The sequence below is a fragment of the Jaculus jaculus genome, chromosome X (assembly GCF_020740685.1).
Source record: "Jaculus jaculus isolate mJacJac1 chromosome X, mJacJac1.mat.Y.cur, whole genome shotgun sequence".
Lineage (NCBI taxonomy): Eukaryota > Metazoa > Chordata > Mammalia > Rodentia > Dipodidae > Jaculus > Jaculus jaculus.
The window spans coordinates 153,254,178-153,268,904 of record NC_059125.1 but is presented as its reverse complement, the minus strand read 5'-3'; the positions used below and the strand labels follow the sequence as shown (position 1 = coordinate 153,268,904).

The following is a 14,727-nucleotide window of genomic DNA, read 5'->3' as shown; positions in this document are numbered from 1 at the left end:
GGCCCTGCAGTGTAGCAGCTCCGCGGTAGGATGTTTCGGTGCTCCTGGGCTCCTGCGGGGCCCAGGCCATCAGCAGTCAGCATTTGGTTGGGCGGCCTCCCTCCGGATTCCTCCCCTGGGATTCAGCCCGCGCATCCCGCTAAGGCCCGCAAAGGCGGGGCGAGAGCCTGCCTAAGGCGCGGCTTCTCCAATGGCTGGGCGCTGAGGAGGCCAAGGCGTGGGTGGGCTTAGGGGCGAGGCACAGGCGGGAAGTGGGCGGGGCGGGCCCCCAACTCCGCCTCCGCCCTCCTGGCTCTCAGCCTGTGGGGTGGTAGTAAGCGCAGTCGCGCCGCGTCCCCGCCGCCTCTGCCGCCTCAGTCACCCTGCAGGCCACGGGCCCCCACTCGCAGTTCTGCCTGATCCTGCATCTTGGTCACCTTGCTCCTACGAGATGACGCTCAAATCGAGCGAGGGCGAGGGGGGGGGCAGCATGCGCACCGCGCTCTCTGACCTCTACTTGGAGCACTTGCTGCAGAAGCGCAGCCGGCCCGAGGTGAGCCGGGCCTCTGGGGTTCATAGGGTTCGGGGCTGGGACTTGGCTCCAGGCCTTGCCATCAGCCTCTGGATTTGCTCCATCCATAGCCTTGTTCCTAGGGTGTCTGCCCCAGGAGGGCCTGATTTGGGGTGTCCTGGCCCCTGGATGGAGGCCTCAACAGCCAGAGGGTGGGGATTGGAGAACGCTGAGCAGAGTTCGTGCTGGGATCCGGGTGTCGTGGATCGTTGCCTGAGCAACCCTTTTAGGTGGAAATCAGGAGGGGCTAGGCAGGACAGAAGGCTCATTTAAGGTCAAGGAAAACTTGCTCATGAACGGAAATCAGAGGAACAGAAAGACTTAAGGAACATGCCCAAGACTGGGTCAGTCTGGTTGTTGTTGACTGCTTATATTCAGGTCTACAGACACGGTTGTGAAAGCCAACTTTAGGCTCTAAAAGGCTCACTCACTGTCCTTCTGCATTTAGGCAGATCTGCTTGAGCTAAAGTGTAAATAGGGTGGACTCCATATTCCAGTAATGGCCCATAAATAGCTCTTAATCCCCAGTTTCATAGAGGTACCCAGGAGAAGTCTTGGTTTTCTTTCCTATCATGTCTCCCCCAAATTTAGCAGCTTATAAGACTGAGCCAGCTACCTACTCTAAACAGGCGAACCCTATTTTCCCCACCCTTTACCCGCTTTCTCTGAAATATTTATGGAGGTGCTTGGGATTCGGCAAAACTGGCAATGTGGCAGGCAGATACAGGTACTAAACAATACTCATTACCTAGACAAAATACTCAAAAATGATGACAGGTGATACAGAGGAAAATAAAACAGAAAAAGTCTTGCAGGAGTGGTAATCTTTGAGCAAACCCCTATTACTGTTTTGTTTACATTTTTTTTAGATGAAGTGGGGGAGAAATTAAGCATCTGAAAGAACACTCCATGTTATGAAAGTCGCAATCTGGTTCCCAGGGTCTTTATTTCCTCTTCCCCCACCTCTGATATCACTTCCCTTCCCCCAGCCATTTTTGGAAATAGGTCTTTTAATCTTGCCCTTCTACACCCAAAGTCCTCTTTTATAACACCGAAAGAGCAGTTCACTGCTTATGGGAAAAACTTGGTAGTCAGTGAAATGCCAACGGATTTTATCCTACCTGCTAGCAATGTCACAAGACTATGTGTGCTTGTTCTGGGTTTTGAGACCTGGTCTCATGCTGCAGCTCAAGCTGTCCTGTAACTCACTATGTAGCCCATACTGGCCTCAAACTCTTGGCAATCCTCCTACCTCAGACTCGAAGGTGCTGAAATTACATGTATGAACCACTATATCCATATTTTATCTTTTTAAGTCATCATACAGAGATTTAGGAATCATTCAGGGTCTTATTTATTTAGAGACAGAAAGACACAGAGAGAGAAGGGGCCCACCAGGGCTTCTAGCCATTGCAAATGTATTCCAGATACATATACCACCATGTGCATTTGGCTTATGTGGTTTCTGAGGAATCGAACCTGGGTCCTCAGGCTTTGCAGTCAAGCTCCTTAACCATTAAGCAATCTCTTCAGCATCTCATTACTTTTTGTTTGGGTTTTCAAGGCAGGGTCTTACTCTAGCCCAGGCTAACCTGGAATTCACTCTGTAGTCTCAGGCTGGCCTCAAATTCACAGTGATCCTCCTACCTCTGCCTCCTGAGTTCTAGGCTTAAAGGTGTGCACCACCACACTTAGATATGTTTTATTTTTTACAGCAATGAATTATCAGACCCAAAATTTCATTATTGATGAGGGAAATGTCTCCCTAATGTACCAGTTCAGTGTCTTATCTTAAGAGAACAGATGAGGAGCAAAGAACAGAATTGACGTGATCAAACTCTAATCTGCTTAGGTCCTAGTGGCCACAATAAAACCAGAATCCTATCTGCAAGGTTACTAAGACTTTCTAATTTTGAAAGTAAAAAGGTCATAAATATTCTAGAAGTGAAGGACAGTGAAGGAAGAAGACAAAGCGATCACAACAGGTACTGGGAAAATTGGAGAAATGATTAAATAATTTCAATGTGACCATTTTCTATTAGTCGCTTTGTGAAAAGAAAAAAACCTTAAATGAAAATATCCCCTCCTCAAATGAAAGAGACCCAAGAAAAAAACTCTTTCTCTGGAAAAATAACAATCAGGAGCAGACTCACTGACCATACACCCCACTGACTCAGGCAAAACTTACTTCCTGCTGTCATAGAATGTATAGTATTGAGCAAGAATTGGTGGCTCTGCACAGGCTGTTCCCTCTTGTCTTGTGCTATTTGCCCATTACATCCTGGATACTACAGAATGCAGTTTCAGCAGTGCTGGGCACCCTCACTGCTTCATAGCACTCTACACCTCCTTTGAAGGAAACATCTGCAGCAAAGTTCAAAGGGCAGAGACAGTTGCTTTAAGGAAGTTGGAATAAAAAACGAGATGAAAAACAAACTTGACAGGCATGGGGGCAAGGGGTAAGAGAGCAGGGGAAATTACAGTTGGTTCTCTCATCCAAACTAATTAGCTTAAGAGCAAGCGAACTAGTGAACACGGGAATGAACAAACATTTATTCAGCCTACTATTAGGCTTTTTGCCAACTGTTTCCACATGGAGACTTAGAAAGCCCAGTCCAAGAAGATAAGTGACCAAAGAAAGAAGCACCTGGAAGTGCCAAACAACACATACCATCCTGGCTTCTGAGCCTCAGGGGCCTATAAAAAACATTCTTTGCTTGGGCAATATCCTTTGTCAAGTTGGGGAAAACATGCACGTGAGCATGCGCGCTTGTATGTGCGCACGCGCACGCGCGCGCACGCACACACACACACACACACAAGAAAACAAGAAAGACTATGAGCAAACCAGGAATGTTCCAAAGAATTATAAAGATTAGAACTATTTAACAATAAATGATAAGAACTGGGGAGACAGAAAGGCCTAAGAGCCAGGATTTTCGGTCAGGTACTGTCTTGGAATCATACATTAACTAGATGCTTTGTTTCCCAGGCACCAAATCTACCTGAGAACAAATACATCAATGCAAAGGCCATGTGTCTAAAGTTCCTTGTCCAGTGTGCTTTATCTCCTCATTGTGCTATGTACTCATGCAGAGGCTTATCCTACTGAAGAAAAATAGGAAATAGCTCCAATCCACCTAGAAAACAAGACTGACTATCCAAATGCTTGACTGTTTATCTTCACATTGTCATTAGGCTAGTGCTGGGGCTGTGTCTAAAAGCATCACTCATTAAATTAAATACATTTTATCTCTCCCTCCCTCCTTCCCTCTCTTTTCCTCCCCCCTTCTCCCTCTCTCCCTTTCTCTCAGGTAAGGTCTCACCTATGTGATCCAGCCTGGCCTAGACCTCACTACATACTCCAGACTGACCTCAAACTCATAGCTATCCTCTTCCCTCAGTCTCCCCACCTCTGAGATTGCAGATCTGTGCCACCAGGCCCAGATCATTAAAATAAACTCATATCCTACTTTTTTCTTTGTCAAAATTGGCTCAGCTATGCATAGGTGTGTGTCTTTTCATTATTTTCATGATTTTTAAAAGGTAAAGTTATTCAGAACTACTTTGAATATAACTTGAACAGAATAGGCAAGTGAAACCACTTATGTGTAAGAAAAATGGCACCCCAGTTGCAGGGGTATTAGCAGTTGACACTAGCCTTTGTTCTAGACAGAAGTAGGGTACATTACAGCTAAAGAGTTGGAATTTTCTGATCTTTTACTAAACAAAACAAAGACACATAGTCAAAGCAAATTTGTTAGCCGTCAGGTTTTTCTGCTTTATTGATTACCCTTGGAACTTTATACCTTTATTCCTTGACTTGTCCAACCAGTGCAGGTACTACCTGTTGACTCCTCCATTTGTAAGGAGACAAGATTAATGGTCACTTCCTTTTTATTTTCTCCTCTTAACTTCTGGCCTTCCTTCTCTCTTTCTCTCTCTCACACACATCTTCATTTGTCATTATACTTAACATTTACAATCTTTTTTTTCAATATGTTAAAGTATTTTATTTTATTTATTTATTTATGAGAAAGAATGAGAAAAAGAGAAGGAGAGAGAGAATGGGTATGTCAGGGCCTCTAGCCACTGCAAACCAACTCCAGATGCACGTGCCACCATGTGCATCTGGCTTATGTGGGTTCTAAGGAGTCAAACCTGGGTTCTTAGGCTTTGCAGGAAAGTGCCTTAACCACTAAGCCATCTCTCCAGCCCTTAATTTTTTTAATATTTTATTTATTTGTTTGAGAGAGTCAGATATGTATGTGTGTGTGTGTGTGTGTGTGTGAGAGAGAGAGAGAGAGAGAGAGAGAGACTGAGATCACTTTCTTTTGGGATTTCTGACCTAAAGCTATTGACGTAGGGAACAAGGTAGTTCTTGTCTCAGCTGATTCCTAATCTGCACATTTTTGTTTAAGTGTCACAGCTTTTAAAAATTTATGTTTTTTGGTTGTTGTTGTTTTTTAATATTTTATTTATTTATTTGCAAGTAGAGAGAGAGTAAGAGACTATGGGTACACCAGGGCCTCTAGCTATTGCAAACGAATTCTAGATGTATGCGTCACTTTATGCATCTGGCTTACATGGATACTGGGAAATTGAACCCAAGTCAACAGGCTTTATAGACAAGTGCCTTAACCATTGATCAATCTCTCCAGCCCTTCCTTTTTTGGTGGGGAGGGCTTTCAAGGTATGGTTTCATTCTAGTCCAGACTAACCTGGAATTCACTATGTAATGTCAGAGTGGCCTCAAACTCATGACGATCCTCCTACCTCCTCTGCTCCCAAGTGCTGGGATTAAAGGCATGCCCCACCATGCCTGGCAAATTTAAGTTTGTTTTATTTATTTATTTATCTATTTATTTGAAAGAGAGAGAGAGAGAGAGAGGGAGAGAGGAAGAGGGAGAGAGAGAGAATGGGCACTCCAGGGCCTCTAGCCTCTGCAAATGAACTCCAGACGCATGTGCCACCTTGTGCATCTGGCTTACATGAGTCCTGGGGAATTGAACCTAGGTCCTTTAGCATTGCAGGCAAGCACCTTAACTGCTAAGCCATCTCTCCAGCCCAAAGTGTCACAACTTTTGATCAATGATAATTCCCTTGCCTACTTTCTGTCATTTAGAAAGTGATTGAGATCTCTTATCCCTGATGACTTAAAAAAAATAATATTTCAGCCGGGCATGGTGGTGCACACCTTTAATTCTAGCACTTGGGAAAGGTAGGAGAATCGCCATGAGTTCAAGGCCACTCTGAAATGACATAGTGCATTCCAGGTCAGCCTGGGCTAGAGTGAGGCCCTAGCTCGGAAAAACACACACACACACACACACACACACACACACACACACACACACACATATATATATATACATATACATATACATATACATATACATATATATATATATATATATATATATATTTGCAAGCAAAGAGAGAGATAGAGAGAATAGGCACACCAGGGCCTCTAGCCACTGCAAACAAATTCCAGATGTATGGGCACCTTTGTCCATCTGCTTTTTAATGTATGCACTGAAGAATCAAACCCAGCTCCTTAGGCTTTGCAGGCAAGTGCCTTAACTGCTGAGCCATCTCTCCAGACCCCCTGAGGACTTTTAGTGCGCTCTCTCTCTCTCTCTCTCTCTCTCTCTCTCTCTCTCTCTCTCTCTCTCTCTCTCTCTCTCTCCTTGTGTGTGAATGATAATAGTCACTCAAGAAAATTCTACCTTTTTAATAGAAAAGATTGTGGTTTGTAGAATTTCTTGGGAAGATAAATAAAAATTAATCATTATGACATAAAATGAAGAGCTATAAGAAAATTTGCATGCTGAGCATTTTCCTTAGCACTCCCAACATCACAACCCTGAAAGGTCATTCTGTTACTATCCCCATTTTACAATTGAAGAAACAGGAAGCTCAAGAATCCATTAGTGAAAAAGCCAGGAATATAACCAGACAATGTGCTTTTTTGTTAAGAGGTATGCCCCAGATTTATACAAATTTACTTCATTGGACATAACTTGAAAGTTACAGTGGAAATGATTTCCTTCTCACTTCATCTTACAAACCATTCTATTCCCTACATAGAAAGAACTACTACTCCTTGTCTCTTTCCAAGTACATTCATTTATTCACTGCTGAAGCAAGGATAATTTTCCTCAAATTTTGGAATTTTTTTAACTAAACAAAATGGTTTAAGGAGTACCTCAGAGCCTCCTTGTAATGGCTACTTGGTGTCTCCCTGTGCAGTGTTTGCAATATCATTGAATCATCTGTTGTAAAGTACCTTGAAGTTACGTGGAGTTCTGCACTTCAAGGTATTCCAAGTCAATTTTCAATTGCAATCTAGTTTCAGCAACTCTGTTACAACAGCCATGCCTTATGACTTAGTGTCATGTGAAATTTTCGACATTTTAGTTGCTAGGAAAGGCAGTTTCTCTTTCTCAGTACTTCCCTCATCTGTGGCTATCCAATAAGTGATATCACTTCAAATATCACTATCTTGTCAGATAACGAGTGCTCAGCACTGCAACATCTTGATCACACCTTCCAAGGCTCAGTGTACATTGCAGAAGAGGTGGCGTAAAGAATGTAAGAGCCTAAGGAAGGGGAGGACTACTTCCAACGTGCTCCTCCAGACATAAAATGGCCTGGATATCCATGACCTCCCAGTGCCTGGCACTACCTACACAAGATCATCTTTTTTTTTTTTTTTTTTTTTGAGGTAGGGTCTCACTCTGGTTCAGGCTGACCTGGAATTAACTCTGTCATCTCAGGGTGGCCTTGAACTCATGGCACTCCTCCTACTTCTGCCTCCCGAGTGCTGGGATTAAAGGCGTGCGCCACCACGCCCGGCAAGATCATCTTAATAGGAGAAAAAGATGATGACATCAAAATAAAAGAGAAACTGATTGAGAGGGAGGGGATATGATAGAGAGTGGAGTTTCAAAGGGGAAAGTAGGGGCAGGGAGGGAATTACCATGGGATATTGTTTACAATCATGGAAGTTGTTAATTATAAAAAATTTAAAAAATTAAAAAGAATAAAAAAGAATAGAATATAAATTAAAAATAGTCAGGCTGAGGGCCAGAGAGATGGCTTAGTGGTTAAGCACTCGCCTGTGAAGCCTAAGGACCCCGGTTCGAGGCTTGATTCCCCAGGACCCACGTTAACCAGATGCACAAGGGGGCGCACGCGTCTGGAGCTCGTTTGCAGTGGCTGGAAGCCCTGGCACGCCCATTCTCTCTCTCTCTCTTTCTTTGTTGCTCTCAAATAAACAAAAAAAAAAAAAAAATAGGCTGAGCCGGCTGTGGTGACACATGCCTTTAATCCTAGTACTCGGGAAGCAAAGGTAGGAGGATTGCTTTGAGTTCGAGGCCACCCTGAGACTCCATAGAGAATTCCAGGCCAGCCTGGGCTAGAGTGAGACCCTACCTCGAAAAACCAATAATAATAATAATAATAATAATGATAATCAGGCTGGAGAGATAGTTCAGTGGTTAAAGGAACTTGCTTGTAAAGCCTGCCAGTCCAGGATACCCCAGTTTTCATGTAAAGCCAAGATGTCTAAAGTGGCATATGTGTCTAGAGTCCATTTGTGGTGGCAAGAGGCTCGGACATGCCAATATTCTTTCTGTCTTCATAAAACATTACTATCCCCAAGTTTCTACCATAGAACTCCTTCTCTCTTGTCCTCCTGTCTTTTTCCCTCTAAGCCCATCAGCAGGCAACTGGACAGTATATATATGTATATATTCAGTTTGTACCCAAACACCAAACTGGCCTTTTTGTTTGTTTGTTGGTTTGAGATAGGGTCTCACTCTAGCCCAGGCTGACCTGGAATTCACTCTGTATTTACAGGTGGCCTTGAACTCATGGCGATCCTCCTACCTCTGCCTCCTGAGTGCTGGGATTAAAGGCATGCACCACAACGCCCAGATATTTTTTCTTTTTCATTTTTTGAGGTAGGGTCTCACTCTAGCCCAGGCTGACCTGGAATTCAGTATGTAGTCTCAGACTGGCCTGGAACTCACAGGGATCCTCCTACATCTGACTCCGAGTGCTGGGATTAAAGGCGTGCGCCACCACACCCAGCCCTTTCTTTGTTTTTTAATGTTTTTATTGATTAATTTGTAAAGAAAAAGAGAGAGAAACTGAGAATGAGCACACTAGGGATTCTTGCTACTGCAGACGAATTCCAGACACATGCACCACTTTGTGCATCTGGCTTTACATAAATACTGGGGAATTGAACCCAGGCCATTAGGCTTTGCAACCAAGTGCCTTAAACTACTGAACCATCTCTCCAGTGACTAAACTGACCTTTCTATAAACCAAGCTTAGGCCTGTTCTTCCTTCTTTAGTGGCTGACTATGTTGTTTTTTATTTAATATTTTATACACAAACATTTTTGGATTAAGAAGAAGAATGTCTTCAAATTACTCTCAAATAATTCAGGAACTTTATTTTTTTTTTTAAGCTCAGAGAGACTTTAATAGATTAAGAGAAGGAATGAAGAGAGAATATGAAGAGGTCCTGTCCGTGAGAAGGCAGGAGGTGGTAAAAACCCACAGACCCAAATTCAGGCCACTTTCCCCTTTGAAACTCCATTCTCCATCATATCCATAATACATAATCTTGATAAAGCATAGATGTCACCCTCTGTAAGCATTTCATTTTCTGGCTGTACTTTTTGAATGCTCAAGACAAGTAGGTAGCCAAAATTGAACTCTCCATTAGTTGTTGTTTTAAGGTCAGTTGTGGCCCCTTTGGAAAGACTTTTAGGCACCTGAGAGGAGCTCTGTGGCTCAGCATTTGTTCAAAAACTTTAAATTTCTGACAATAAAAATAGTGCAGTAAGCCGGGCGTGTTGGCGCATGCCTTTAATCCCAGCACTCAGGAGGCTGAGGTAAGGAGGATTGCCGTGAGTTCGAGGCCACCCTGAGACTCCATAGTGAATTCCACGTTAACCTGGGCTAGAGTGAGAGCCTATCTCGAAAAACCAAAAAAAAAAAAATAGTACAGTAAAGCTGGGTGTGGTAGCAGACGCCCTTAATCCCAGCACTTGAGAGGCAAGGCCACCCTGAGACTATGCATTGAATTTTAGGTCAGCCTGGGCTAGAGACCCTACCTCAAAAGACAAACAAAAAAAAGTGCTGCAGGGCTGGAGAGATGGATTAGCAGTTAAGGTGCTTGCCTGGAAAGCCAAAGACTCACATTCGATTTCCCAGGACCCATGTAAGCCAAATGCACTCACCCAGTCTCTCTCTATCTGCCTCTCTCTCTCTCTCTCTCTCTCTCTCTCAAATAAAACAAAAAAGTTTTTAAAAAAATAGTGCTCTAATAATATTGCTGTCCACCTCTTGGGATATATGTTGGAGTGGAGTGGCACATCCTCAATATAATTTCCCTAGTATATATTGCAAGTACGAGAGCCCCAATTTCCTACTCCATGACTTGCCTTTTTACTCTCTTAGTGCCACTCTTCACAGATATGCTGGAAGATTCCAGACCTAGTGAAAAGATTAAAAAAAAATGTATCACCTACATGGCCACACGTCCTATCTCTTATAGTTAATGTGTTGATTATGTGTTAACACATATCACAAACTGTCTCTCTATCCAACTGTTTTTTCTCCTTCTGCCTCCTCCCATCTTAATTCATTTAGATCCCTTTTTATTTTTGCTATATACAGTGTAAAAATTTGCAAATTTTAAAAATATTTGCAGTGGCCTGGTTAAGCTTACAAAAGACTTCACGTGGCCTCAGATAAGATTAGATGCCAACCCTATGAAATAACTGGGTTTTCAGAGCCTTTCATATTCTAGAATTGCAGATTACGAGCCAACAATTGGTCTTTGCTGTTTATTTCATCCAACATTCTATTGTTTTCACTTGACAGGCTGTGTTGAACCAGTTAAATGTTGTCACAGAGGACATGTATACCAATGGGTCCACTGCTCCAGGTAGCCCTGCTCAGGCTAAGGGGCAGGATATGCGGAAAGTGCGACTCATACAGTTTGAGAAGATCACAGAGGAACCCATGGTAATCTCTTGTCATATTGTCACCCACTCCTTCTCCACTATGGAGTTACTGGACCACAGGGGTAAATGCTGAAGGATGCTCATGGAGTTAGGCAGTCAGCCAGCTTCCCTCTTGTGTCTCTTTATCCTCATCTCAAGCCTTCTCAAAGCAGGCTTCCTGCTTGTTTTACTTGAGGACTTTCCCTGGTGTAAATGGGAATTTTTTTTCTTTGAAAATTGCCTTAAATTGTTTTAAGAATATCTTCTGAAAGGGCTTAAGACAAAGCTTACTGTTCCATTACCTTTATTTCAGGGAATTACTCTGAAACTGAATGAAAAACGGTGCTGTACTGTGGCCAGAATTCTCCATGGTGGCATGATTCATAGACAAGGTACTCTGTGGGGGTTCTAGGGCATGTTTTATTCAGTAATTAATAATTTACTCCCTGTTTACTGGTGTGGGACATGAAGCTTATAATCCTTAATACTGACATCATTTGGTGAGGATTTTTTTTTTATTAATAATTGACTTTTGGGAAAATCTCCTGGTAAGATCTTAGTATGAATTGCCTAGTACCACCATCTTTGCTCTAAGACTTCTTTAAAAAAAAAAAACATATTTTATTCATTTACAAGGAGAAAGGGAAAGAGAATGGGTACACCAGGGCCTCTAGCCACTGCAATCAAACACCAAATGCAAGCACCACTTTGTGCATCTGGCTAGGTACATAAGTACTAGGGAATCCACCTCAGGTTGCTAGGCATTGCAGGCAAGCATCTTAACTGCTGAGCCATCTCTCCAGCCCTAAGACTTCTTATATACTATTTTTTCTTTCTTTGTTTTCTGGTTCTTTGAGGTAAGGTCTCACTCTAGTCCAGGCTGACCTGGAATTCACTATATAGTCTCAGGGTGGCCTCAATCTCTCGGCGATACTCCTACCTCTGCCTCCCAAGTGCTGGAATTAAAGACGTATGCCACCACGCCCAGCTTATATACTATTTTATACTGATATTTTTCCAATTAGTCAATATTGTAAGCCACTAATCCATGTCACCTTTTGCATTTAGCTTTGATAGTATTAAAGAAAAGATTATCTTGACCCTCCTGTTGTATGAGAAAAACATTAAATAATTATAATCAACTGCTGTGTTTCCTTCAAGTGTCAATAATTTTCAGATGCACCATTTAGTAAATATTTCTTTTATGGAGTTATGAGAGACTAGGATAATAGGTTAAAACACAACATACTTTCAGCAGCTGACAATAGTCTGCACTATGACCCTACCTCAGAAAACCAAAAAAAGAAAAAGAAAGAAAGTCTCATATCAAGAAAGATGAGCCAGTATTAAACTGTCATAGGCTTATAGCTTTTGAAGGATCTAAAACCATGTACAGTCCCATCTCTCCTGGTAGAATATTTTGGAGGTTTTTTTTAATACTTTTTCTATATAAGGGTTTTTCTTATATGGTATTTTGACAGCTGTTGTTTGAACTTTTATTCTTTTTTGCATTGACTTTGTTTGTTTGTTTGTTTGCTGGCAGGCTCCCTTCATGTGGGGGATGAGATCTTAGAAATCAATGGCACAAATGTGACTAATCACTCAGTAGACCAACTGCAGAAAGCAATGGTGGGTATTTTCTGTGCTAGATGAGGATTATTTACTGTACCATGAAATGTAGATAATGATGTCAATGTATCTTATTGGCCAAAGCATTTGTACCTTATTGAAGAGATTTATCACTTTGGATCTCCTCTTATTCTGTGCAAGAAATGATACCCCTTTGCTTCCAGTTTAGTAAAACTAAAGCAGAGCAAATAATTTAGAGCATCCATCTCATATAATGGCAAAAACTGTGGTGTTTAATGGCACCTTGAATCCCAGATTTATTCTTATTTTGTGGTTTTGAGCCTGTGAGTTAACTTCTCTCAGTCATTATGCCCAGTACCTTGTGAGTGTAGCATTGTGCTTGTTGTATGTGCTGGCTATCTACTTTTCCATTTCATATTCGTTGTCATCCTTCTTGACTCTGTTGCTTTGTGTTATTCTGCATCTGTTGGGCTCCAATGTGTTCATCAAGAAGTTAGAATATGAAAGAGAGGAGGGAGAGAGAAGAGGGTGGAGATAGATGGAGCTGGTTATGTTTCTACTTACCTGTCAGACCCACTTCTGTAGGTACCATTTCAACACAGGGGTGGACATCCTAAGAAACCATAAAATTACCTGTATTTATTCAATACACAATGCATACATTTTTCATAACAACATATTGTATATGATAAATGTATGTAAAATTATTAGTCAAATTGTAAGAGAAAGATAGAAGATGCCTAATGAAAGTTATGTTAACAAAATTACCAAATAAACCATTGAGCTGGATATGATCTCACCCAGCTCGCAGGAGGCCAAGGCAGTAGGATTGCTTTGGGTTTGAAGCCAGCTTGGGCTGTACAGTGAGTTTTAGGTAAACCCTGTCTCAAAAAATAAATAAATAAAAACAGTAAGATCAGGAAAAAAAAAAAAAAAGGTGGGTGAGGTAGTGCATGTCTTGATCCCAGCACTCAGGAGGCAGGGATAGGAAGATTGTCATGAGTTTGAGGCCAACCTGAAACTGCATAGTGAATTCCAAATCAGCTTGGGCTAGATCAAGACCCTACCTTGAACTCCTCCTCCAAAAAAAATCAGAAAAAAAAGATAATTGAGAAGGAAAAATTGTATTTATTGCCAGTTATAGTGCACTTAACAGGCTGAGGCAGGAGGATCATGAGTTTTGAGGTCAGCCTCAGCTACATAGAAAGATGCTGTCTCATAATGGTTATGTATGTATATGTGAATATATATATTTGCAGGGTTCATACTGGGGTGGGCAAAGATATGGGACATTTCTGACTGTTCATTTTAGAAATGTCTAGCCCCCTTTCATAGATAAAAAGTGGGAGGAGTGGGAGGGCTGTGAAGATGGCTCAGCAGGTAAGAGCACTTGCCTCACAAACATGAGTGTGATCCCAAATCCCATGTAAAAAGCTGGTCCTGGCTTCACATACCTTTAACTCCAGTGCTGATGGAGATGGCAAGACAGGCCACTAGGGCTGTCTCTGTCAACCAGTCAGCAACAACAACAAAAAATAGCAGTTCGAAAAAGGAGACATAAAGGGAAGAGAAAGGAAGGGAGGAGGGTACTTAATAGGTTGATATTGTATATATGTAAGTACAATGATTGAGATGGGGAGGTAATATGGAGAATGGAGTTTCAAAGGGGAAAGTGTGAGGGGGAGGGAGGGAATTACCATGGGATATTTTTTTATAATCATGGAAAATGCTAATAAAAATTAAAGAAAAAATAGCAGTTCAGTTCATTGAGAAACTTTGTTTCAGGATAAGCAGAAGAGTGATGAACACCTCTAGTTTCTGCACATGTGTACATGGTATTCATGTGTCTGCATACACACATGAATACACCACAGGTATACACCGTGTAGTGCACAAAAAGAGTGGGAAGAGAGAAAGACATTAAATTTGCTTTATTACTCTTTGTATGTGTGCTTGTTTTTTTTTTGTTGTTGTTGTTGTTCATTTGTTTTTGGTCTTTCTTTTCTTTTCTAAGTTTTTCAAGGTCCCTAGGGTTTCACGCTAGTTCAGACTGACCTGGAATTCACTATGTAATCTTAGGGTGGCCTTGAACTCATGGTGATCTTCTTAACCTCTGCATCCCAATTGCTGGGATTACAGGCATGCCCCACCACTGCTTGTTCTTGGAATGTGTTCATATTGTTATGCTGGTTTGTGAGGTACATGATACATTTTTGTCACAGGAGGAATTGTTCTCTAGTCTTAAAATGCAAAGATGGCAGTTGTGGTTAAAAACTTGGTTTTGGGCTGGAGAGATGGCTTAGCGGTTAAGCGCTTGCCTGTGAAGCCTAAGGACCCCGGTTCGAGGCTCGGTTCCCCAGGTCCCACGTTAGCCAGATGCACAAGGGGGCGCACACATCTGGAGTTCGTTTGCAGAGGCTGGAAGCCCTGGCGCGCCCATTCTCTCTCTCCCTCTATCTGTCTTTCTCTCTGTGTCTGTTGCTCTCAAATAAATAAATTAAAAATTGAAAAAAAAAACAACTTGGTTTTAAGCCTGGTGTGGTGGCACATTCTGATGGGT

The 14,727-nt window shown here is 42.1% G+C and overlaps 1 protein-coding gene across 1 annotated transcript in view; it reads left to right on the top strand.

Moving 5' to 3' along the window:
- The first annotated feature begins 300 nt into the window (after window positions 1–300).
- Window positions 301–14,727, top strand: part of Mpp1 (MAGUK p55 scaffold protein 1) — a 32,413-nt gene continuing 17,986 nt past the window's right edge. Inside the window, exons 1-4 of the mRNA XM_004672662.2 lie at window positions 301–532; window positions 10,456–10,599; window positions 10,891–10,969; window positions 12,121–12,206. Coding sequence (XP_004672719.1) covers window positions 431–532; window positions 10,456–10,599; window positions 10,891–10,969; window positions 12,121–12,206 — 411 coding nt within the window. The 5' untranslated portion in view covers window positions 301–430. The remainder of the gene's footprint in view (window positions 533–10,455; window positions 10,600–10,890; window positions 10,970–12,120; window positions 12,207–14,727) is intronic.